At 49.8% G+C, this 26,981-nt stretch overlaps 1 protein-coding gene across 3 annotated transcripts in view; it reads right to left on the bottom strand.

Annotated features, from left to right (window-relative positions):
* HCN4 (hyperpolarization activated cyclic nucleotide gated potassium channel 4) overlaps window positions 1–26,981 on the bottom strand; it is an 85,911-nt gene that overhangs the window by 38,137 nt on the left and 20,793 nt on the right. For 2 of the 3 annotated variants that reach the window (XM_077317737.1, XM_077317738.1), the window contains exon 1: window positions 20,968–21,982. The exons of the other annotated variant lie outside the window; for it this stretch is intronic. In XM_077317737.1, coding sequence (XP_077173852.1) covers window positions 20,968–21,671 — 704 coding nt within the window. In that variant the 5' untranslated portion in view covers window positions 21,672–21,982. Of the gene's footprint in view, window positions 1–20,967; window positions 21,983–26,981 lie in introns of those variants that run through there. 3 annotated transcript variants of the gene reach the window in all.

Below are 26,981 nucleotides of genomic sequence, written 5' to 3'. Positions count from 1 at the left end.
CTGTATTAATCTTATTCCAAGGCATCTTACTATATCGATCTGCACAGGGCAGAACTTCTGGAAATTAAATCCCTTGTATGTTGAACGCATTGTCAAATGGATGTTGAGTGACCATTTAGCTCCCTGGCTTAATTTCCCAAGAAGAGTGTGTCAGATCAATGGGAATTAGTTTAAATCATTAGTTATTGGGGAAGTCTATGATATAACCACATCATTACAGGCTATGGCCTCTCCATTATTTCCCTTAAAGTCAGGGCAAGAGTTGTGTAGAAAGGCCAGAAGTCAACGCAAAGACAGAAGATCCACGCAGAAAAGGCATTCGTCAAAAGTAATGTCTAAACAAGTCTACTCACTGGAATGAGTGATGGAAGCAGACCTGCCTGCTTCCCTTCATTTGCCCATCTCTAAAACTACTCTACGATACTGATTTAGACTCAAATCTCATTGCACGTTTATTACAGAGTAGGCTTAGACTGTCCCAATCTGAAGTAAACTTTCGTTTCACTTTTACTGACTTCATTATTGGATCAGTTATGGACCCAATGCAGTCTACATCTTTCTCTTCTCCATTGTATCCTGCGACGTAGGTGAGGCTAAGAGCATGTGACTGGCCCATGGTCACCCAGTGAGTGTCCATGGCAGAGTGGGGACCTGAACCCAGGCCTCCTAACTTCTAACTCAATGCTCTAACCACTACCCCACCCAAAGGATGATCTCAGAGGCCTGTGTTTGGTTCTTCTCATCACACCTCACCCCAAATAACCCTGAATTCACACTTGCAGCCTGGCACCAATAGACTGGTCCTTCAACCAAACGCAGCTGAAATGATGTGTCCAAGAGCGGAATAAAATATGCACAAAAATACATATTTTATTCAAATAGGCAGGGTGACCTTCCAGAAAAATTGTACAGAAGAGCAGAACGCCAGGAGGAATGATGTGTAAATAATCAGGGGGCGATGGTAAAACAGAGCTAGGGGGATTTTACTCATTGTTAGGAATATCTCGGTGGCGTAAAGTGCCTATTAAAAACCAAGCACCGCTTTTTGTTGCTGGGGATATGCTAGGACCGGGTCTCCAACCTGGTGCCCATGGCTGCCAAATAAATAGCACCCGCTGATACCTTTTTTGGTACCCAACGAAAGGGGTGGGGCCAGATGGAGCTCCTACCCAGCAGGGCTTCTGATTGGCTATGTAGATTAAAACAACATGGATGACATTGTAATATTGTAATCAAAGGTATTGTTCCTTGTTCTTTCTATATAAAAATTAAAAATGTATATATATATATAAATATATATAAACAAAAACACGGCTTCAGTTGCCACCATATTGTTGATTTTATTCTCTCTCACCAGTCTTCCCCAGGGTATTTTTTAATTTCCCATCTTCTCCCCTACCCTTGTTCCTCTGAGTATGCAGCTCAGCAGCTGTTTTGGGGTTTGGCCCACCACCCTGTGTCAAAATTCCAAAGAGCCAGCTGAGAGTCATGGTTAAGAGCAGTGGCCTCTAATTTATTTATTTTTATTAGTATATTTATATACCACCTTCCCCGAAGGCTCAGGGTGGTTTACATCAAACAGGAACAATACAAATAACTCAGTTGATAATAATACAATAATAACAATAACAACATGATGGGACAATCTGGCAAACCAGGTTTGATTCCCCACTCCTCCACATGCAGCCAGCTGGATGACCTTGGCCTAGTCACAATCCTGTTAGAGCTGCTTTGAAAGAGCCATTCTATCTGAGCTCTCTTAGCTCTCTGATCCATTTCAAGGTCGCTCATCCAGAGGGTTGCCATGTTGGAACTGCCTAGATAACACTTATATACACACACAGACACCAAAGACCTGACATTTCTAAAATGAGCACAATTAACTGCACCGGCTTTGAGAATTCGAACTCACCACTCTGGAATGAACCAACTAGGGAGGGAGGGGGGTTGAGCAGGTCCTGGATCTGTGCCACGAGATAGTACGCCTTGACAAGCCCCAGTTCTCTGGCTCTGATGCTTTCCTTTCCTAGCGCAGCTGCTGGAACGCCACCAAAATGCCGTTCAGAAAAGATATGATCTAAAAGCGGTTCTAACATCTCTGCGCCCCCATTGTTACAGGTTCGGTTTGTTCTCTGTTCTTCTGATTCTCTTTTCAGAGGCTTCGGGCATCTGAGCCACGAGTGGGATGGAACAAAGGTCAACGAAGAAGAATGTACTTGGGGGTTGCTGATCAAAAATGATAAAGTTCTGCACACAAAAAATGGGTAGTTCTTAAAATAGCACGTGCATTGAAAAAGCCTACAGTGAAATGTTTTAGGGGGGAACTTTTTTTTTAAACGGCGTTTTAAAAAGTGATTCTCTTTATTGGACTAATAATGTCTCTAAAGCTGCAGGAAACAAGTTGGCCCCCTCTCCATCCTGTGCACCTTTCACACAGTTAAACACAGCTATCATATCACTCTGTCATTGGGAGGCAAAATCAGGAAACGCCGGCTCACTTTCTTTGGCCATATTATGCGATCCAACTCAATGGAGACAGCCATTATGCTAGGGTCGGTCAGTGGAAACAGGAAACCAGGCTGACAAAGGGCTGGATGCAATCAAAATGGGCATTGGGCAGAACATTGAATGGCTGAGGGAGGGGGTGCAGGATCGGGGATAGTTGAGACAGCTGGGCCACAGGATTGCTAAGAGTCGGAAAGGACTGAATGGTTGACAACAACAACAAAAAACCTTATCACCCCTTGCCCTCCTCCTCTCTAAGCGTAGAGCCCAAAGCGGGTGGGATCTGGGATGGGATTTCAATGGATACAAATGCCACTAATTTCTCTCACTTTGAGGTCTGCTGTAACAGTGGGAGATTGCCAGCTACTTCCTGGAGGGTGGCAACCTGGCCCAAACCAGCCAAATGTATCAAGCAAAACAAAAATCCACACCGCTTCCTGATGTGCATTGGAAGCTAAGCAGATATGATTTTATTAGAAGCCCAATTGACGGCTTGGAATCAGGACGTTCCCGTTCCTGTCAAGATGGGAGATGTCAGAAAGAATGAAAGGGTGGTTTTTTTTTGGGGGGGGGGGCAAGCCATTCTATTAAAGCTCTGACCCAGGGGTAGTCAAACTGCGCCCCTCCAGATGTCCATGGACTACAATTCCCAGAAGCCCCTGCCAGCAAATTTCCCACCAGGAAATGAACCCTGTTTTTGGCACGGGCCTCTGGAACCATCTGGAAGGGCATACAGCTGAGACGACCAAGCCATTACTCTTTCGAACTCTGCTGAAGACTTTGCTCAGATGAAATATTTCAGGCTTTTAACATAGGCCTGTAGTGGCAGCTGCCTTGCTATGCAATTCCCCCCCTCCCACTTTCAAGCCCTCTAAGTAGAATTACAAATACTGAAGCCCTACAGAACACATTCCTCCGTTCCAGGCTGTACTTCAGTGGCTGAATCTTCAATAAATGTTTAAAAAAGCATAAAAAGCAGCCAACGGCAGAACTGTTTGCTTCTTCCCAGCCGTCGTTCTACAATTGGCTTTATTCTTTTATCTCCATGCCTAACCCTAGAGCTATTTGATCAAAACCAACGCGTCCAAGCAGACTTGGTGTAGGGCTGCTCCATTCCCAGGGACCTGGGTGCCTCTGCAGTTTGAACTGTTGCTTTCATGTCTAGGGGGAAGCCTGGCTATTTTTGTTTGTTTGTTTGTTTGTGCATTTTCTGGCTATCGATCCGGATTTCGACCTGTTTCTGCTGCTGCTGATGTTCACTGTAGAGCCGTTTCAAGCGGCCCCATTTCAGGGAAAATTTGCTGCTGTGAAAAGTTCTATTCAATGCGCGTGTAAAAATGCCGAAGCAGGACGTTTCTGAGTTTGGGAACGCAAAGCGACAAAGTCTTGAAAGCATCCTGGGGGGGGGGGGGGGGACGGTGCCTGTGACACTTCCAAAAATGCCAAGATCCAATTCCTGCACCTCAATGAAGTCCTTCCCCTCCCCAAACCCCATCTTCCCCAGGGTCTACCCCAAATCTCCAAGGATTCCCTAGTTTGGAATTGGCGACCTTATTCATTCATGCATTGTTGAAAAGAGAAAACTGTTTCCTGCAGCTACTGCCCATCGGCTTGACTGGTTGCACTGGAGGCTGGCAGTATGGGGTAGAGGGACATTCTCTCTTTCCCCACTTCATCTGCCTCTGGAATAAACCTTGTGCAGCTGTTTTTTCATCCCAATCTAAGCCCCCCTCTCTCTCTCTCACACACACACACAAGGCTTTAGTCATTTCTGGGTTTTGTTCATCAGATTTTGGCCTGAATTCCTCGCCTTTTTTGGGAACCCGAGCAGGGACTGCCTTGTAAACAAGCATGAGATTGCATTTCATAGAGCACAAACATTTCCAAAACAGCCCAAAGGGCAGAATTGTGATTAAGAGCCACTGCCCACGTTTGGGACACGGGTAGGTGGTTCGCAGTCCTGGAAACGGCTCCCACTGCATTCTGCATGGAGCCAATGAATAGAATGTGGGGGACGGCCCGGCTGCAATGCCCATCCGGAGAACCCAAACAAAACAGCACGTGCCACTAATACAGAGTCTGGAAGGCCAGGGGCACATTCCGCCAAATGTTTGCAGAGTCAGGGAGATTTAGAGCCAAAGTGGCTTACAAATACCTTTCCCTTCCTCTCCCCACAAGGAAGGTGGGGCTGAGAGAGTTCTAAGAGAACTGCTCAGTAAGAACAGCTCTGAGAGAACTGTGACTAGCCCAAGGTCACCCAGCATTTTGAAGAGTGGGGAATCAAACCCAGCTCTCCAGGTTAGAGTCTGCCATTCTTGACGGCTACGACCACGCTGGCTCCCATGTCCTTCCCTTGCAGAATAGAGCAGAGGGTCACAAGGACATCACCTTGCTTCTCTTCATCCCCTTCTCCAAATTGTTCTGGCGTGGATGACTCTTGCGTGCCACTGGTAAACACCCTCAGAGGCAGAATGCCACAGAAATCAGCCACGGACGAGCGGGGGAATTCTTTTCCTCTGCCGTTTGGCCAACATAACGTGGTCTACTATGGAAAGTACTAGGTGACCTCAGGTCCTTCACAAACTCTCAGCAGGGTTGTAAGAGAATGTAGAAGGGGAGACCCACGTTCTAAGCAGCCGGGGGAGAAAGTGGGATATAAATCACGAAAGGCAAATGTAGACATTGTCTTTAGCCTATGTTCTGAGTTTACCGTGGGGGGCGCACATGAGCTCCCATCAAGGTACACAAAATCCCATCTCTGAAGAAGGAGAAATTGCATCCAGCCCTCTCCCTCGCAGTGATGCAAAGCAGTTCTTATCGACAAACTTATTAATGGCTCATTGGGGCGAACAAAACAAATGCAATCATGCCAAGCGGGAGGGGGAATGCGCAGTTTGGTTTGCAAAACACCGGCGTCGGAGAAATACGGCTCTTTGTTAGCATAAAGATGCAGAAACGGCTTCTCGAGAAATCAGCAAAGCCCCAGGAAGAGAAAACCACAGACTCGACACACGCAGAGCAAAATCTGCAGGCTGCCTGTGCGGCACAAGGATTCCCAGGAATTCTACACGGGGCAAATGGCAAAAAAGAAAAGAAAGAAAAAGAAAAAGGAGCACCTTGCCAACGTTGTTTCTTAAACATGGTTCTGTTTTCATTGTTCCAAAATTTGTCCCAAAATTGTTCCAAAATTTATATCCTCCCTTTCTGGCTTCACAAGGAGGACCTCCAGGGCAGGCCACAATTTAAAACATCCATGATAACATCGTATTTTAAAAACAACACATAATCAAAATCAGGTTTTTTTTAAAGAGCTAAAATACATGCAAAGACATCAAAACAACTATTAGAATATCAGTCGGGAAGGAGGGGTTATTGAGGGAATGCCGAATGAAACCAAATAATCTTCACCTGCTGGGGAAGACACCAACTCAACATCTAGTATTTGACTAATTTCAAATGTTATTTTTGTAGATTTTTAGGATGTCTGCACTTTATTGACGTTGTGACACACCCCGAGTCTTTTTGCGAAAAGGCGAAACAGAACTGGAAACATAAATAAACCTCCAGGTGGTGGCGAAAGACCTCTGGGTAACGGAGATCAATTCCCTTGGAGAAAAAGGCCATGTTGGAAGGGGAGCCCTACAGCATTATTCCCCCCCCTCCCATCCTCCCCCAAAATCTCCAGGCATTTCTCAATCTGGAGATGGCAACGCACATCCACAGGAGTTCTGTTGATACTCAGAAGTTCCAAGGTCGGTCTCCGGGACTCTTTGGAGGCACACGGCTTCAGCCCCCACGTCAATAGCAAGTCTGTAATCGCCCCCTGCTATCGGCAGAAAGCCCCGCACTGGCACCACAAGGTGAAGTGTCACCTCCTTAGGCTAATGGGCCCTCTGCTCCCAGTCTGCTGTCACCCGCTGCCTGTCTCTTGTCTTCCCTCACCACCCACCCCACACCCGAGGGGCTTGGGGGAGACCTCATCCCCGCTCTCGTAGGTTCAAGAGAGGCGATGGAATCCGCCAAGTGAGATCATGGAAGCAATTGCGGTTCTGGCCTGGGTCACCCTCTGACCCCCCTCCTCCCCGAAACACCTCCGCTCTTTCGGGAAAGCGCCAAGCGGTGGGGCAGAGCGACGGGCTGGCTACGAGACCACGCATGCTGCAGAGACAAGAATGCTGTCACGCCAGGGCCACGCCGTCTTCAGAATGTGGCCTTTATCGGCTTCCCGGAGCCAGTTGGAGAGATAACTCCCCGCGCTCAGAGGATGGGCGTCTGGGGGGGGGGGGGGGTTCCGAGATCTCCTCTGCAGAGACACCAGACGCCTGGGTGTAGCAATAAGCAATTTTCGGCAGGGATATCAAGGGCGAGCGGGGGGGGGGGGGGTTGTCAGCCTAGTAACGTGTGCAATGCAATTTTTTTAAAAATTGGAAGTTAGTTCCTGCCTCCCCCCCTTTATTTTTGCATCCTTTCTCTCGCCCCACAAGTCATCTGGTCCCCAGTCCCAGGCCTCTTTTCCCTTTCCAGAATTTAATAAAGAAAATCAGGGGGGAAAGTCGCAGCTTGTCCCTGTGCTGGGAGCTAAGAGGGACCAGCGATTGTCGCCTGCTGGGCCCAATAGGAAAGGTCTTGTCCTGACTTGCAAAGTGAAGCTGCTTTAGAGGAGGCAGGAGGAAAAGAACTCAGTAAGCAAGAATGAAAGGGCTGGGCTACATTTCAGAGGAGCTCTGTGCTGGGCAAAGCTAAGCTCTGGAGCTTTGTTGCCAAGATCAAGCCGCTTTGAGGGCGATCACCTAGAAGGAGGTGATAAGTGGAAACCCCGGAATTGGGCTCCAGCATACTTGACAGCAGCCCAGTCTTAGCTGTGCTACTCTGAGGAGGATCTGTAAACATGCACCGCAAAGCATCTACGTAGCTACAGCGAGGGCTAGCTGCCTTCCTTCCCTGGAAGTCCATTCCGGTTCAAACTCTGGGAACACAAGGGAATTTGAAAACATGCACATGTCTACATTTCAGCACCATAGATGCTTCAGCAATGCCCTGACCTGGACGGTCCAAGCTAGCTCAATCTCATTTTATTGCTGTATCATTGTTTTGGGTTGTAAGCTGCCACACACTGTCTGGCCAGGAGCAGTGGCCTAGGAATTGAATGAATGAATGAAATCTCACAGAACCACTATTAGATCCCTCAAATCTCCCCAGCGTGGAATCTAATAGGGTCAGGACGTTTCTCATCATGGGTTCCTCCGCCTTTGTGGAGGGGGATGGATGACACCAACCAATTTTGATTAGCTATGTTCTAAACAATGTTCCCTCTTAGCTGTGTGTGTGAGTGGCTGCACATTAACACAGGAAGGCTGCTCATTAACACAGCAGCAATCTGGAGCTGCACAGGGTCTTTGAAATGCCCGTTGCACATTTAAAGATTAAAAAGGTAAAGGTAAAGGTATCCCCTGTGCAAGCACCGAGTCATGTCTGACCCTTGGGGTGACGCCCTCCAGCGTTTTCATGGCAGACTCAATACGGGGTGGTTTGCCAGTGCCTTCCCCAGTCATGACCGTTTACCCCCCAGCAGCAAGCTGGGTACTCATTTTACCGACCTCGGAAGGATAGAAGGCTGAGTCGACCTTGAGCCGGCTGCTGGGATCGAACTCCCAACCTCATGAGCAAAGTTTTCAGGCGGCTGCCTTACCACTCTGCGCCACAAGAGGCTCTTTGGATTTAAAGATTACGGCTTTCTATTCTACTCAAGATGTGTACTGCTCTGCTCAGTAGGGGAAGGGGAATCAAGGAGAACATTGGTTCTGAAAACACATCAATGCTCTCATCCCGTCCTTTGACCTATAAACCAGACAGCCTGGCACCAGAATAGCACACCGCTATTAATGTTACCTAACGTTATCAACTAATGGTGATTCTCCCGTTCGGATTCAGAATGGGGTTCGTGTTTTGATTATGATTCAACTAAACATCCTTCTAAATCTATTTACTTATCGGCTGACGTTACTGAGAGTCTGCTTTTCTCACTGGGACACGAGGCGGATTATGCATCATGAGTCAGCACGGTCGACAAAACTGGGCATGCGTAAGTGACACATGAAGTGGTGCAGAAAATTACATAATGGGATCCTACTTGCAATAAGCTATATTCACCAGCATAGACCACAGTCCCAGTCATTTATCCACGGAAGTTTGTCAACAGCGAGAAAGCCAGGAGAGTGAGAACTTTCCAACTGATCCCAGGAATACTGGCGTGCATCAGGGGTGGCTGAACTGTGGCTCGCCAGATGTCCATGGACTACACTTCCCACGAGCCCCTGCCAGCACTGGCCTTCCATCCCAGTTCTGCCACCCAAACCCTATTTTGAGAGGATTCCTCTAAACTCCGCCACAAATGGAAATCCATCACCGTTTGTGCGTTACTTGGCTGTTAAACCTGTTGCACCGGATCAATGCTCTCTCCCTCCAAAGCTATAAATGATTAATCTGTGTACTACTGATAAAGCCCTCGAAGATTCACATGAATCTAGATTCTTAAGAAACATGCCAAATTTGCAGTGACGAGCAACCGACTGTGCCGCGGCAATGAAACTGTAGCGACTAGGGTGCGGATGTGCTCCGTGGTGTGACGGCGAAGCCATTTACTTTGCCGCTGACGGCTGAGCTCTCTTCACCGTATCTATAAAATGGGGTCCGCGGCATTAGCACAGTAACACCTGTTTGAGAAGCATTCTCTTCTCTTCAGAAGAAAAACAGGCGTCAATTTATCTGTCAGCAGCAGGCATTAATATGTCAGTATTAATTGTTTCGCATGGGCTGTGGAAAACTCCCTGTTGGAAAACTGAAGATTTGAGGGTGGAGCATGGGGCGGACAGGGACCTCATAGAATCTGCCCTCCAAAACATTCCCTCCTGGGAAACTCATCTTGGTGGCCTGGAGATGAGCTATAATTTCAGGGGATCCCCAGGTCCCACCTAGAGGTTGGCATCCCTATCAATCAGCATCAATGTCCCCCATGTCAAGAACAAGCAGGGGTTCCCAACCTCCAGGTAGGGCCTAGAGAACTCGCTGAATTACAACTGAACTCCAGCTGAAAGAAATAAGCAAGAGTCCTAAAGCTAGTGACGGTCATTAGTTATGATAAAGAGAATCTCTCGGTTCGAAGGCTGGATACTCTGAAGATCGATTGTGGAAGCACAACAGCGGAGATATACTATTGTTGGTTTCTGGGGGAAATGCCCTGTTAGGAATTAGGGTATTGGCCAAGATGGACTTCCAACAGGGCCATCCTAAGCTGAATTACAGCTCTTGAAGTTGCCCAAAGTCAGTGGGCTTAGAAGGATGGCGACTCTGTTTCCGATTGCGCTGTTTGTCTGATCCAACAGGCCTCTTCCTGTGTAATCGGCTCACAAAGCGATTCCTATTAGGCACACTTTTGATGGTTAAGCCAGAGAATTAGAGTTAATATGGCGCGCCTTGGAAAAGTACAGCTCTCCTTCACCTCACGGAACAAGGGCAAGAACGTTAAACAAGCAAGGAATTATTCCGTTTTATTTTTCTTAAGCAATGAAGGTCCTTGAGCCAAACAGAGGTAAATTTGTGTACAGCTGTCCTTGTCGATGACTTTGGGAACATGCATTTATTCAGCCGTGCCCACGTGTATGAACTTTCCCCACTGACGCCTGCATCTGATTTAACACAGGGAAGTTGCCTGTGCCTATGGCCATCACTGCATCCTCTGGCAGCAAATGCCACGTTGTCCCGTCATAAAGGAGGATTTCCTTTTGTCAATCCCAAGTCTACCGCCCGTCATCTTCATTGGACACCCTCAAATTCTAGTATTTCAGAAGAGGGAGAACATGCCATGCACTGAATTAGGGGTCCCCTCCACAATCCTTTCCATTTCATCTTCACACTGAATGAAAACATTTGACTCCCTGACTGGAACAGAACAGGACTGATTTGCCTGCGAGAGAGGTTTTATATCCCGCTTTTCACTACCCGAAGGAGTCTCAAAGCGGCTTACCATCGCCTTCCCTTCCTCTCCCCTCACAGACACCCTGTGAGGTCGCTGAGAGAGCTCTGAGAGAACTGGGATTGGCCCAAGGTCACCCAGCTGACTGCTTGTGGAGGAGTGGGGAATCAAACACACAGTTCTTCGGATTAGAGGCCACCACAGTTAACCGCAACGCCGTGCTGGCTCTTGTCTTCATCACTGGGGGATTTATTGGAAGGGAATACCCGAGCGCTACAAACTCTGGCCCATGCCAAGGGGAGCCGCGTTTGGCACCGGTCACACATTCGGAATCAATTTCCTTCCTCCCCTGATTCCTTCTGTTTAGCCGGCGAGCTGGAAAGCCTGAAGGGATCCGAGCCGGGTCAGAGGAAAGTCTGCGGTCGCTGCCGCAGAGTGACAAACTAGGCTGCTAATGAGCTCCCGGCCTCTTGCGGAGAGGCCGGTTCCTCCAGGGCTCAATCAGGAGTGACAGCCACTCTCAGCGCCGGGCACGGGGGACGCCGCTAAGGTCACAAATGGCGCTGGAGCTGCGCCCGCTTCCCTGGTCGACTGGTCAAGGGAGCACGGGGCTTCCGCGCCCGTTTTGTCCAGCGACGGCAATTTGGAAGCGGCCAAGGCGCTGTTCTCTGGCTCTTCTTCTGCAATCGTTAGCCTGCTTGGCTGTGGAGAGAATGACGGGGCTTTGGGCCAATGGAGCCCTGACCCAGACGGCCTAGGCTAGCCGGACCTTGTCAGATCTCAGAAGCTAAGCAAGGTAAGCCCTCGTTAGTATTTGGTTGGGAGACCTCCAAGGATCGTTGTGCAGAGGCAGGTAATGGCAAACCCCCTGAGGTAGCCTCTCGCCTTGACCCGGATGTCCCAGGCTTGCTCCATCTCATCAGTTCTCATCAGCTAATCAGGGTCAGCCCTGGAAGGGAGACCCCCAAGGAAGTCCGGGGTTCCTATGCAGGGCCAACCAACTGCAGACCACTTCTTGCCTTGACGTGGATGGGCCAAGCTAGCCCCGTCTCCTCAGATCTCGGAAGCTCAGCAGGGGCAGCCCTGACCAGAACTTGGATGGGAGGCCACCGGGGGAGTCTAGCGTCACTACACAGAGGCAACAAAACCAGAGTCCAGGAGCACCTTTAAGACCCACAAAGACGTGAGCTTTTGAGTGCACGCCTCAAATAAATCTCTGTTGGTCTTAAAGGTGCTACCGGACTCTGATTTTGTTGTTCTACTTCGGACCAACACGGCGACCCATTTGAATCTACGCAGAGGCAAGTGATTCCAAACCATCTCTGAACTACTCACGGCAGAAATATTATAGAGCATTTTTATCCTCCCTCTGGCTCACTGCAGCCTGGATACCTGGGTCTCTGGTGCCCCCTTCAGCCTCACAACAACCCTGTGAGGCAGAGAGGAAGAGAGAGGGTCACGGTACAATGGGAATTTGAATCTCTCACCACTACAGTCCCCTGGCTACTGCATCTGATAACGGCAATACGGCCAACCATGGGAAGTCCATCATCTCAAAGGGCATCTGGTCATAAACTCAGTTCTTGGTATTAAGCATGGACCTTTGTCAGAATTTTCCATGTGCATTCAGCTGGCATTCACCTTTTGCCATATTCACAATGACCTTTAAATGCACAAGATGTCGGTGGGTCCTTGAAGAACTCGCTCACGGTGGAACGGGACATTGGCTGTTCTTAGTACTCCTACTTTGCCTTCAGTTTTAAACATGATCTCAAACCGACTGAGCCTGCAAGCGCTGCGAGGTCAGTGCAGCTAAAAGAAGGCTAGTCACAATATTATCCCAAAGATCCAGTGGAAGGCTTAGACCGGGCAAAGAAATGGTTAGAACTCTTCCCTCCTGCTTTGTTGCTGCTCAGCTCCTCCTATAGCCTTTTCTGGGAAAACAGCAAACGGGCTACAAACTAAAGGCAATCTGTCGCCTGCCGACTCACGCTGCTTGCAAGGCTATTGGCAAGCACAATGCTGGAAAATGCAGTTTTCGGACGGAAATACACGGAAGTCAGTTTTACCTATTTCGGTCCTCTGCCTGACTTGTAGAAACGGGCCTAGAGTAAAATTAAAAACAGCAGAGGTTCTATATGTTTAAATAAAAATGGCTCGGATTGTTAGAAGGTGTTTGGCACAGATCAAAAGCCAAAGGGGAACTTTCCCTTACCCCCAAATGCCAGAATAGCTTCTCTAATTGGATGCTGGTTGGAGAAGAAAGCATCTCACAAGGGGGGAGGGGTCCTGTTGCATGTATGGAGAGGGACCTGCAGTTGATGCATTCTCTGGGCTTATTTTGCATTTCAAATTCACTGTGCCCAGCATCTTCTTTTTACTGTGAAAGCCAGCGGTTGGCGCATGAGGCTGAGAAGAAGCAGGTTCAAATTCCCATTCAACCAGGAAGCTCCCTTGGGTGGACTTGGGGCAGTTGGCCTCTCTCAGCCGAACCTGCCTCGCAGGGTTGTTGTGAATATAAAACAGAGGAGGAGAGAACTGCACATGTTGCTCCTTGGAAGAAGGGCAGGATAAAAATGAGCAAGGCGGCTTGGTGTCGTGGTTAAGAGCAGCAGTCTCTAATCTGGAGGTTCGATTCCCCACTCTTCCACACGCAGCCAGCCGGGTGACCTTGGGCCAGTCACAGTTCTCAGAGCTCTCTCAGCCTCACCGACCTCACAAGACGCCTTTTGTGAGGAAAGGAAGGTGACTGAAAGCCACTTGGAGAGACATGACGGTGCACCTTGCTGAGGCACCTGCCACGACCGTCCTGAGGCGCCAACCCAAAGGTGACAACCCCATAATGTGTCTGAACAGGCTGAGCTCAACTTCATAGGTGATCCAGGAAGCCCTGAGACAATTTTTCAACGGGAAAGAAGCCAGCGATGGGGATTCATTTGTGGCAGGAGCTCCAGCCCTCTTCCCTCAAGGGCAGGGCTGCTGCAGAAGGGGCATTTCATTCTCCCCCGCACTTAATCTACACTATTTAGTCACACTCTTTAGCTCTGTACACTGTCTCCGCACACAGTAACTCTGCTCTCTTCTACCGCTATCTCCCACAACGACAAGCCCACATGCTCACAGCAAAGGAAGATAAGGTTTCTTCTGCTGCGTTGATTTTTAATTACTTTTTTTTCCTTTTCTATGGAGATCAGGCCTCCGGGAGAAAAGGGATGATTTGGAGATTGGAGTCTCTGGCACTGCACTCTACAGAGGTTCCTGTCCTCCTTGGGCACCTTCCCCAAATCTGCAAGAGGTTTCCCACCCTGGAACTAGCAAAACACCCACACACACACACCAGTGGCAAGGGAGGCCTGGTAACCCTTGTTCAAAGTTTCTCTCCTTGTTCTCCTCCTGGCTGCTATATATGCAGACGAACACGGCTACCCATCTTGATCTAAACGCAAAAGATGGCATTTAAAACAGACACAGTGTGGTGGGCACGGGTGACAAAGGAGACCTCCAGCCACCACCTGAAGGTTGGCAACCCTAGGAGAAGGTCTCAACCTCTATGCCCTGCTGGTGGTCCTCCAGAGGGACTAGTTGGCCGCTGTGTGGGACAGGAGGCTGGACAGAGAACCAGATGGGTATAGTGACTAAGAGCAGCGGCTTCTCATCCGGCAAACTGGGTTTGATTCCCCCTTCCTTCACAGCCAGCCAGCTGGGTGACCTTGGGCTAGTCACAGTCCTGCTAGAGCTGTTCTTACACAGCAATTTCTCTAAGAGCTCTTCCAGCCTCACTTCCCTCATGCTAGATTTTCCCCGGCAAACCACAAGCACACATGGCCTTGATGTGGACTGCAATGGGGAGGGAGGAGACAGGAGCTAATCCTTTCACCTGCCAATACCGTTTTGTTCCGACTCACTCCACGTGGGCACCGTTATTAACCTTGGAAGGCAAAAAGACAGGTTCTCCCCACTCTGCTAATAATAGTGCGAGGGATCGCTTTTGATCAGCAAAATTATATAGGGGAGGATTAAGCACCCTCTCTCTTCCCGGCATGGCCCCAATCTGAATTGGGGCAGCACACAGCAAGACTCTGGAAAGCTCTGGCCACGCTTCCTCCAGCATCGCTTCTAGATAAGGAGAAACAGAAATTGTGCAATGGAGATCTGACTTCCATCTGGAATAAGGTGACCAGATTGTCCCACTTTTGGAGGGACATGTGGGGGTACCTGGCAAATTGTACTTATGTTGAAATTAAAAAAAATATTATTACAATACTATTTTTGTGTTCTTTGCGTGCTATGAAACTTTCTGTTGCTCCATATAGACCAAATTTTAATCAAGAACCCCCCCCCCCCCGGTCAATGGGGTCCCGCTTTATCATTGTTAAAATCTGGTCACCTTAATCTGGAAGGAAAACCAGACACACCTGAACACATAAAGCCGCCAGGTACCGAAACAGATCACTGGACCACCAAGCTCAATGTTACCTTTGCTGCTAACCAATCTTTCCATTCATTTAGAACAAGGCCCTGAATTCAGTTCAGCATCCAATTCATTCCCGGCCCACTCTGCAAGGCCAGGAGGAGGCGGACAGCCAGATCTGGTGCTCTCCATTCCCCGACCACAGGGTTGCCAATCTCATGATTTTGGCTGGAGATCTTCTGGCATATCTCGTCTCAAATGACAGAGATCAGTTCCCCTGCAGAGAACGACTGCATTGGAGAGTGGACTCTAGGGCCTTCTACCTTACTGAGGCCTTGCCCCTCCCCAGGCTCCACCCCCCCAAGTCTCCAGGTATTTCCCCACCCACAGCTAGGAACCCTATTTCCATCAATTGACAACTAATGCATTCCAGAAGTGGAGTTTGACTGTTAAAACTGTGCCACGTGCTTGCTAGCACCGTGGGCCTGGATGTAATTTCCATGGCATCTCAGCATTCGGGAAGCATGAGATACACTCAGTTACAGGGCTGCCAGCCTCCAGCTGAGGCCTGGAGATCTCCCGGAATCACAACTGTTATCCAGAGCCCATTCCCCCACCCTCGGAGACGGCAGCAGCTTTGAAGAATGGACTCTATGACATTAAGCCCCACAGAACTTTCTCCCCTCCCTAGACCTAGAGGGATTCCCCAACGCAGAGCTGGCCACCCGACCCATTCCTCTCCTCCATGACGGATGGCAGAACTGGTCTTAACATGTACCTGGGATGCATTATGTAGGGAAGGAGAAAGTACTGTGCGGCAGAAACAAAGTTTTTTGGTGCAGCTGGGCATATGCCGTGGAGAAGGGACCTAGGTTGGCTCTCCGGAAACAAATAGATGGCAAGAAAGGAGATAAAAATAGACGATGCCGATTAATATTGTCTTTCTTGGTGTGTCATTTTCACTCCCGCCTTCCCTCTTTCATGTCCTGAATTTTTTCCTCCCTCTTAAAAAAAAGGTTTTGATGCCAGTGTGTTTGATAGAGGGGGGAGTGTACTGGTTGCTTCAGGGGGGGGGGAAGCTTAGAATAAACCCTGAAAGGCAACAGGGCACATCAAGTAGGAGACCTCACCCAACCTCTGTGCCAGGGCAGGGGGAAAGAGGAGCTGCGGGCATGTCACTTTTGGCCTCGCCAGCTGTCTCTTGCAAATGAGAACTGCCTCTTTGGAGACCTCTGCAGCAGTGCCACGAACTCTCCTTCTGGAGGGCCCTTTGCATCCTGCTTCCACGGTCACAACGCTGCCCAGAGGAGCAAGGGGAGAAGCAAGAGTGGGGCTGAGAAGCAGATTTGGTTTCCGCGTTGCCGGTTGCCAAATCGTCTCACGGGGATAGCCCTGCTCTGCAGACTTTTTCCCTCTCGCCCCCAAGAAAGGTCTTGCTCAATTCCCTCCTTTTGCAGGGCTGAAAACGGAAACGGTGCTGCAAAGAGAGATTCTCTTATTGTGATTCCTCCTCCTTTGCAAAGCCCTCTCTCAAGGGAACAGCCCCTTCGGCTGTAGTCTTCAGCAGAAGATTAGCCCTCTCCCTATGGTTTTAGCAGTCTGCTCCAGCCTGGCATCCGGGGAAGTTTAGCACTGGATTAAGATCTGTGATGACCCCAAACAGCCTAATTTCGTCAGATCTTAGAAGTCAAGAAGGCTCCTTGGTTAGCATTTGTGTGGGAGACCACCAAGAAGAAGAGGAGCTGGTTTTCGGGCCTTGTTTTACACTGCCGTGTCCAATTTTAATGACTCGTGTCCCCTTGCAGGGGTTTTTCCAAGCCTAGTCTTGGACGTGTTGAGCATTTTAAATTTCCCATCGCATGTCTGTCTCGTTGAGCACCGAACCACAGGGAAAGCCACCTGTCAAACCTTTGACAGACACACTGCAGGGGGATGAAAGGCATTTAAAGCACAGAGCGGGGCTGTGGCTCAGCGGGGTTGCATCCGCTTCGCCTGCCGAAGGTCGCCAGTTCAATCCCTGCCTAAGATAAGATCTCACTCGGCCTAAGATCTTGGAGAATGGCTGCTAGTGAGAACAGCCAATACTGATCCAGAGGGATTAACAGTATATTAGCTCATCTCGCCTCCTCAAAACTAATCTGGCGAAGGGGTTGAACAGACCCTGAAGTCATAGGGATTTAAAAAAATAAATAAAACGGGGCGCTTACAAGAGAATGCCATGGGCTGCCGTGACAAAAATAATCAATCTTTTATTACTCCTATCCTGTCAAATGGAAGTAAAACAACAGCAAAGAGAGAAAGGGAATATTACAAGAAGAAATACCGTTTTCTGCATTCTCTCATTTGTGTATATACAGGTGTATGCGACAGGGGTAAAAATGACCCAGACGCCCCTAGTGTATACACTGCGATTTACCATAAACTGCAAATAGAGGAACGCAAAAAACACCAGAGGGAAATTTACTTCGCTGCTTCACTGAGATAGAGAATAAAGTTTTCCAGTTTTTTCCCCTCGCTGCTCTGTATTGGTTTGAACCCCATTATTTTTTATATCACTCTGGTAGAAAGCTGCGTCCTAAATATACGGGCTGTACTACCTCTAGGATGACCACCTCAGTGTAACCCCCTCTGAACTTTATATGCTACAAGGGTGTCCTGCAACCTAGATAAAAAAAAATCAACCAGTTGACTAGTACAAAAATGTCGCCTTTTTTGTTTATAATAATTCCAATTTATTCTGTAGATTTTGCCTTCAACCAAAACGGGTTCCGGATAAACAGAACACTTTCTTTTTTTCTTTTTCAAGATCCCGTTTTCAAAGTGGTTTTCTTCCTCACCGCGGTTTCCGCCACGCCTACTTTCCTTCTACTGAGTACAACTGCGCGGAAAGCCATAGGGCTTGTCTTGTCCCTTGGGCATCATTCCCCTCCTGGATTAAAAAAAAAAACCCTGAAAAGACAGACTTACACTCTGGGCACGTCCAAGCAGCAAAAAGGGCACAGGGCAGAGAAGTTTTCGATAGCTGCAGCACATGTACAGATGTTCCACATCTGCCTGAACTACAGGCAGAGGATTTCCTGGGAACTGGGTACCTGTGTCAAAGCACGTAATGCCCAAGCTTAAGCACATGCAGACACAATTTAATGCACCAGGCCTGCAATCCTAAACACACTTAATCCGGGGGGGGGGGCGGGAGAGCTTCCCTGATGGGATTACCACGGACAGGATGTGTTATGATGTGTTCCTTGTCATAATCGCCATTGCTTTGCCTCGCTGGGATTACCCGACAGATAAACCAGCCAGAAGCGGAATATAAACCAGCGATTCTCTGAACGACTGTAATAAAGTTTGAACTGAAAACCAGCTGTTTGTATACTTCCAAGTGACCAAGAACTGGTTGAACACGCCAGAACGAGGTGGTGGGTGGTTTTGCTCTCTCCATGGAGGGGGGGGGGGGAGGGCTGGGATGATTCTCTCTTCAGGTGTTTTTCTTGTGGCGTATCCGTTCCCCACTTGCAAAAACAGACCCTTATGCAAAACTGGAGGGGAGGTATGGGGGAGGGGGCTATTGGAGGGGGCACTGCAAAAAAATTAAAAAATGGTGAAGAAAACTGTCTTTCAAACTGCCTTGCACGGCAGCCTTTCAAGCCAAGTTGTGAACAGATGCTGACTTCAGTTTAACCGTGTGGCTCCCTGCAAACTCCCTGCATACGGCTGTCATCTGTGAACGCATAAAAGCTACCCTCTACCGAGTTCCGCCCTGACCTGGGTAGCCCAGGCTAGCCGGATTTCATCAAGGTCTCAGGAAGCTAAGTAGGGTCGGCCCTGGTGACAGTTTGGATGGGAGAACACCAAGGAAGGCCAGGGTCATGACGTGGATGCAGGCCATGGCCAACAACTTCCGAACAAAACCCTTAAGGGTCACCATGAGTCAGCTGTGATTTGATGCCACTTTCTCCACCACTGAGTCACACCCTTGGGTGATCAGGTCCACTCTGACTACTTGGAGACCCTTTTAGGATCTCAGGGGGCCACATGAGGAGTTGGTGCCTCCTGCGTTCATTCTGTGAAGAATGAAGCTGCTTCTACTGAGTTAACCTCTTTGTCTCCTCGCGTCAGTATTGCCCACTCTGCCTCCCAGAGTGTGCAACCGTTACAACCTTTTTAACTGGCGACGGCGGGGATTGAACTCTAGACCTCCTGCATGCAAAGCCTAGGCCATACCACTGAGCTACAATCCCCGTGTTTGGGAAGGTCAACCAGGGGAATCTCCTGGTCTTTCCCACAGCATAAGAAAAGTCAACGGGATGCTAACCTGGTGACCAGTTCCTTCTCCCCAAAGCTGTCACCTACAGGTGTGTTGCTAGGGTTTTACAGAGCGATGCTTTGCAGTTGTATGTTCCCCATACAGGTATTTGCATACACCCTATGCCCATTAAAATCAGCGCAATGCCTGGCTCTTGTGCCCAGGCTCTTCTTAATGAGTCGCAACGTATCTCTGTGGCGAAGAGGGAAAATCTCCCGGCTGATTCGAAAGAATCTTTTCCTCCCACCCTCAGCGAGTGACTTTCTGTGCCTGCCCATTACAAGAAATTAGCCCTGGAGTTAGTTAGTTAATTAATTAATTAACTAACCCCCTCCCTTTCCTCCTCACAATTCCACCTTGTGAATTCCAACAACGCACGATCCTATTTTAGATTATTCTTATAGCATAAGTATAATAAAGAAAAGGGATTCCAAGGGCTACAATCTCTCTCTCATCTTTGATGCGAGGAAGGTCTCTCCTTTAATGAGCAGAGCGACTCCTGCTACATACAAATTCGGGGCTGGAGATACTGCAATGCTTCTGCTACAGCAGGTCACAGCCAAAGGCCCTCTGCCCCAGTTTCAAACGCCGCGGTCCCCGGCTTGGGGAGAAGGCAGGAGAAATTCACCCAGCCGTCTCCTAATGCAATGCTAAGCACACGGTCAGGGCGATCCGGCGCATTTACTCGGGAGGCAGCTTCAGCCAAGTTAAAGGAGGCTTGCTCACAAGAAAGCACGCCTAGGGTTGCTGACGAAGAAGCAATCCCCTTGTAACACAGGTGGCCGTGCTTCTGAGTAAACGCACTTCTGTGTGGCAGAATGTCAGCAAGGGGCATGAGGTGTGTGCAGAGGTCACAGGTACATTAGTGGCTACTGGCCATAAGTTATAGAGGGAACACTCTTGTCTGAGGCTTGGAGCTTGGGGGGCAAGAGTGGGAGGGCTTCTGGAGTTCTGGCCCCACTGGTGGACCTCCTGATGGCTCCTGGATTTTGGCCATTGTGTGACACAGCGTGTAGGACTGCATGAGCCACTAGCCTGATCTAACATGTCTTCTCTTATGTTCTTATACCACAAGAGAGAGAGAGAGAACACTCTGTCTGGGGCAGGAGGCAACACCCGAAGAACTTCTGGAGTTCTGTCCTGAAGGTGGACTTCCACTGTGGCCACTGTGACACAGGCCTCCAGAAGGAGCTCTCTTCCTCTAAACGTGTGGTCCTCCAGATGTCCATGGACTACAATTCCCACGAGCCCTTGCCAGTGTTTGCTGGCAGGGACTCATGGGAATCGTCGTCCACGAACATCTGGAGGACCACAGGTTGACTACCCCTTCTCTAAACATCTGGAACGAAAAAGTTCTGGGCACATTACGGATTTAAGCAACTTCATGGGCAGTTCTGAGCTAGACGGGGCCAGGCTAGCCTGTGTAGCATTTGGATGGGACCCCCACGGAGAAGTCCAGAAGAACTCTGCAGAGGCAGGCAATGGCGTCTTTTGTCTTGACCTGGAGTAGTCCAGTCATCAGATTTCAGAAGGTCCATATGAATACTTGAATGGGGGGTTGGTGGGCAGAGGCAAGCACCTCTGAAGGGCCATGCAGAGGCAGGCCATGGCAAACCACCTCTGGACATCTCTTGCCTTGAAGAACCCTATGGAGCCATAACACTGCGTCCACCTGAGATATTTTGCACGCAGGCTACTCAATGGGGCTTACTCCTGAGTCGGCCTGTGGAGATTCCGGGTCGCCTTTGGGAGGGAGGGGGGGCGGGCGGTTACCTGAAATCGCTGTAGGGGTGGATGATCCAGAAGCCGGCCGACTTGACCCTCTCCTGCTCGCGCTCGACGGCCTTCTGGCTGCCGAACATCCTCAAGGAGAACTTGTTGACGCCGGGCTGCAGCATGGCCCCGAACTGCCGCTGCATGAAGCCCGCCTGGCCCAGGCGCAGCTCGTCGTCGGGGGAGAGCCGCTCGGCCCCGCCGCCGCCCGCTTCCACCTGCACCGAGGCCGAGGCCGGGGATCGGGCGTCGGCGGCGGGCGGCGAGAGTCCGGGCGGCGGGCTGCCCTCCTCGCCGGGCGACGCCGCGTCCCCCTCGCTGCCGATCAGGCGGCGCTCCTCGGCCGAGTCGTGCGAGTGGCGGGCGGCCAGCGACGAGAGGCTGCCCTGGAAGCGGCGGCAGTCGCCGTTGGTGCCGCTCCTGGCGCTCGCCCGGCAGCCCGGCGCCCCCTCGGCGCCCCCCGACGCCTCCCCGCCGCCGCAGCCCCCCGGATCGGCTGCCCCGGAGCCTCGCGCGCCCCCTGGCGGCGGCCCCGGCGAGGGCAGCGGCTTGAGCTTGATGCTTTTGCGGCGCGCCTCCTGCCCTTCGCCGCCCTCCTCGTCGTCGCCGTCGTCGTCGCCCAGGCCCATGATGGACGCGCCGGGGCCCGTCTGCTGGGGCAGGCTGTAGAGCCGCTGGCGCATCGACGCCGGCAGCCGCTCCATGGCCTCACGCCGCCGCCGCCGCCGCCGGCTGCCCGAGGGGGCTCCGCATGGCGCCCGGGTTGGCCCTTCAGCGCGCGGGCTCGCCTCGCCGCCTCCCGGGACACGGCGGCCGCTCCTGCCGGGCGGCGGGCGGAGGAGGAGGGCGCGCCGGGGAGGCGGCAGGCATCATTCCTGAGCGGAGGGAGCGCGACGGGGCAGGGAAAGGAAGGGAGGGGAATGGGCAAAGGCGGGTCCGGCGGCGCCTTTCAACCCGGAGACCTGCGGCCGGCAGCGCTCGGGGGCTCTGCTGACATCACCGCCAGCCCCGCCGCCTCCTGCAGCTGACGGGCTCCGCGGAGGGGCGAGGGGGGGGGAGATTCACGAAGGCGCCTGATCCGATTGGGTTGCCATAGGAGCCACCGCGGCCAATGGGCTGGGCCTACCTGAGCCGGCACCCCCCACCCCACCCCCCACCCCCGGCTTCTTAAAAGGGCAACGCCCGGCCGGAAGGTGTGCGCAAAAAGAACCACCAAAAAAAAAAAAAAAAAAAAGGTGCGTGCTTTTTTTTTTTTTTTAGGGCGGGGGGCGCTGTGCAAAAAAAGAAAAGAAAAAAAAAAGCACGCTGGGAATTGCCCGGCCTTTTAAACAACGAACGCCTCGGCGAGGTCCCCCGATGACCCCGGCGATTCCCCTCTCTCTGCCGCTTCAGCCGCGGGCTCGGTGCATTCAGTTGCCTGCCGCTGCCAGGCTCTCTGCACGAAGTCCAAAAAGATCTCGCCTTTTCTTCCCCTCCGCCGGGAACGGGCCCGCCTTTCGCAACAAGGACGCCTCTCGGCGCCGTCCTGGGACCCTCCGTCCCCTCTGGGCTCCTGGCACCGAACGGCGTTCAATAAAAGCCGCTCTCGGAGCCCGGGAAATCTGGACCCAGACGACGGCGCCAGAAGTGCATTTCGTGCATTCATTTATATCCCCCCCCCACCCACCCACCCACCCACGAAGAGGCAGCTGCCCTCGCCCTCTTTGCCTCCCTTTTACCCTGCTGCCAGCCCCACGTGGGGAAAGACCGGGCGACTCCGGGGGTGGAGCCGGGAGTGGGGCGGGAAGGGAGAGCCGCCCTCCAAAGCAGCTGTTTCCTTGGGGGGGGGGCTGTAATGCCAGGGGATCCCCAGGGGCCGCCTGGAGGTTGGCGTTTGACTCGGCACCCAGCAAGCTTCCCTGCGGAGGATTAGAATCTGGATCTCCTGGACACGAGGTGGACATAGGAAATTGATACGCCACCCTGGCTCTCTCCACAGAGTTCCATGCCCCGTTCAAACACTCATTTGCCAGCTGGGTGTCGAGGTTAGGAGGGCCAACTTCTATTCTATTTGATTCCCCGCTCCCCCACATGCAGCCAGCTGGGTGACCTTGGGCTCGCCACGGCACTGATAAAACTGTTCTGACCGAGCAGGAATCTCAGGGCTCTCTCAGCCTCACCCACCCCACAGGGTGCCTGTTGTGGGGAGAGGAAAGGGAAGGCGAATGGAAGCCGCTTTGAGACTCCTTCCGGTAGGGAAAAGCGGCATAGAAAAACCAACTCTTCTTACTGTTTTTTAATCTTTGCAACATGACAACTGGCACTCATAGAACCATTCAATTTCTGGTTAGAAAAACAGCACTGTTGCATTGTTTACATTGTTTATATTGTTACAACTATCAGTTGTACAACTATCAGTTATTGTTACTGTATTATTGTCACGGTTATTCATATGGATTATTTCACGGATTGTTCATACGTTCCATGTAAACTGCCCTGAGCCTCCAGGGAGGGTGGTATATAAATATAATACATACATACATACATACATACATACATACATGCATGCATACATACATACATACATACACACATACATAAATGGCACCTGGTTATCTCCCCCCACCACACACACAAACAAAAAGTTTTAGTTCTCCATGCTGTGACTTGACGGCAGATTCCCGACCCTAAGCACATTGCTGTCTGTGGTGGGGGAAACGTCTGATGGGGGAACAGCAAGGCTAAGAAAGGCCAAGTGAGCCCCATGGCCCGGACTGAAGCATGGGGAAGAAATGAGTGCCTTTGATTTTGCCTCTCTTGGGTTGGAGGAAGAAACAAATGATCTAGCCTGAACTGCAAGCCCATCACCGGGAGCCGTGAGACGTGACCGAGAGCACAGATCTCTGTCCGTCTTTCAAAGGAAATTACAGCCACACATGGCTGTGATTCAGTTTGGGGGAGAGAGGGTTCCCTCCCTCTTCCTCCTCTACATGGCTTTCCTAACCGAAAGGGAGTGGGGTGGCGGGAAGGTGCTGTCATAACTTGCATAAAGGGTGAAAAGTTGGGTACCCCCAAATAGCTCTCATGGGGTTCAATGCCAACAGCCCTTAGCATTTATTTTTAAAAGTGGCCCCTGAGCGCCAGCATGGTGTCACGCTCAGAGGGTCAGACTGTGAGACCCAGGTTCGAATCCCCCTTGTGCTGTGGAAGCTTGCTGGATGGGTAACCTTTGACCAACCACACCCATTCTGCCTCACCGAAGTCATAGGGTCATTGTGAGAATAAAATGGAGGAGAGGAGAACCATGGTCCCCGTTGGAGAGGAAGGTGGGACATAAATAAAGGAAATGGATAATATATTAAATGAGCCACTGAGTTTCCCTTCTGCCTTTCCTCTTCCCTCTCCACTCCCCCCACTCCGTTTCTGGAACCCTCCCTCCCCTTCTTTAAATTTTTTGTCGACGCTGTCTTATCTGTCATATTAAAAAAAAATCAATTAAAATTAGCATTTCCCCCTGAAATATCCTGCTTTTTAAATGACAATAGATCTAGGCCAGGTTCATCCCGAGGATGATGGATGAGAGCCCCTACTTGGGGTCAAACCAGAGATGCTAACTTTTTACAACTAACATTTGCAACCGTTTATTGGTTTTAAGAAAGCTTTAACATCTTGCTGTCCTCGGAGGTGAAACAAAGGCCTCCAGTGACACTTGCTGCTAGATACGGGGGGCCCTGTGAATAATGGCGCAAAGGCACTGCTTTTGACCCATTTATCTACATGGTCTCTTCTGTAGGGAGTCATCCATCAAGATGCATGAGAATAAACCAATTATGTGGAAAGAATGGATTGATCGGGGGCATATGCACTTTGAATGATTTATTAGGAGAGAGAACACCTCTTTCTTTAGAGTTGGCTAAGAAATATCAGCTTGCACCGAGCTGTCAGTGGTCCGTAAAATCTCATTTACTAACATTTTGGGACTGGGGATCTGTGCTGTGTCTGCTCTTCTGGACAGAGTGTCGGTCTTAGGTTTGACAGCCACAGCAAGGCAGCGAGCCGTTGACTATACCCAAACTGTGAAAAAGTTATTGAGAGGAATCCCCTGTACCTAAGAGGGCTAGATTTGAATCCAGTAGCAACTTAGAGATGAACAAGATTTGGGAGGTATAAGGTTTTGCTAGGCTTCGTCAGATACTTGTCTACTGGACTTGAATGCCTGCTTTCTTGTACCTGGACTGCGAAAGGAACTTATTCTGACAAGCCCATTCAAATGTCGCAATGAGAAAAACACTTTCCAGATTTGTTCTAAAGTCAGCTCCAGTTTATTTCCAGTTTATCTCCCTGGAGTTTAAATAGGGGCACATTCAACCTAACAACGATTAAACCAGAAACCTGAGTTAAAATGATCAGCTCGCTGAAGGAGAGAGAGAAAATCGTAATTCCAGTGGAGTAAGCCAACAAAATCAACTAAAAGTAAACAGAAACCACTTAACACTGTGCCTGAAATTGAGAAGAGCAAATGAGGGGCCACCACAGAAAAGACTCTTTTTTCATATTCATCTTCTTGCCTCAAAAGTTGGGGATATACAGAGAAGGGCTTCAGATAAAGTTTGTTGGACGAAAACGTACAGGTGGGGCAGAGATTGCATTCATTGTATGTAATATATTCTTTAAACAAGGGGAAAGCATTTGATTGGAAGAGTTCAAGGAAGTCAGAGAGAATGAGAACCAACTAGATTCAGCTGGAGTGGCGCCTTTAGAGACAGACAAGACTTTCGGGATATGGAGACTCCAAGCTCCCTTGACAAAGTCAAGAATCAGTTAAAATTTGAGACCAGTGACAGCTTAGACAAGAGTTTCAGGGTATACCTTTGAAAGCTTGTACCCTAAAACTCTTGCTGGACTCAATTTGAACCAATCTCCCACAGACTTAACATGGCTGCCCTCTGAAACAGATCAAGAAAGACTCTGAAACTGATATGGAAGCTTTCCAACCATCAAAGTCAAGCGGAAGAACTGTTTTTCTTTTTGTATCATGTTTTTTACTACCCAAAGGAATATCAAAGCGGCTTACAATTCCCCTCCTTTCCCGACAACAGACATCCTATGAGGGAGGTGAGGCCAAGAGAGCTCTAAGATAACTTCTCTGTGAGAACAGCTCTAAGAGAACTGTGACCAGTCCAAGGTCACCCAGCACGCTGCATGTGGAGGAGTGGGGAATCAAACCCAGAGTGGGGAATCAAACCCAGTTGTCTGGATTAGAGGCCACCGCACTTAACCACTATCTCAAAACAGTCTTTCCATAATGTATTCCTAATTTCACATACATTGGAAAACGCACTTTAGCAATTGTTTGCAAGTAGATCTTCCTGTTTCCCACAGGAAAATCCAGCTGCAAAAGCATATTGAAAGTGCATTATTCAACATGTGTGAATTAGTCTCTGCATACCAGGGACAAATTAATGAATGCCAGTTGCAAATATACTGAATAGATCATCAAATAGCAAATAGATCATCCTGTAATGAAGCCATGAAATCCAACAGGGGTAGTCAACCTGTGGTCCTCCAGATGTTCATGGACTACAATTCCCATGAGCCCCTGCCAGCAATGGAAATTGAAGTCCATGGACACCTGCAGGACCACTGGTTGACTAATCATGCACTAGGTGATCTTGATTGGTCCAGTTTCTCTCTGCCTAACTGACCCCACAGAGTTGTGGTGAGGTTAAATTGGAGGAGAGAGGCAGGTGTGATGTCCAGAGCTCCTTAGAGGAAGAGTTGGATACAAATGTAATAAACGCATGAATATGGGAAACAGGATGCAGGCCTAGATAGAGCTTTAGCCTGATCCAGCAGAGGTTTCATCTGAGCTATCCAAAGGATTAAGTGTACCAGTCTCTGTAATTAAAAACATTCTACAAATGTAATGTTGGATGATCTAGTTACTTTTATTTCATGCCCTCTCTAATATTTAAGGGTTATCGCTGACACGGAATCATATTAAATTTTCTGAAATTAACTAATTCTTGTAGCAT

This window comes from Paroedura picta, chromosome 18, assembly GCF_049243985.1.
Source record: "Paroedura picta isolate Pp20150507F chromosome 18, Ppicta_v3.0, whole genome shotgun sequence".
Lineage (NCBI taxonomy): Eukaryota > Metazoa > Chordata > Lepidosauria > Squamata > Gekkonidae > Paroedura > Paroedura picta.
The sequence above is the reverse complement of the archived record's forward strand: the minus strand, read 5'-3'. Positions and strand labels throughout refer to the sequence as shown.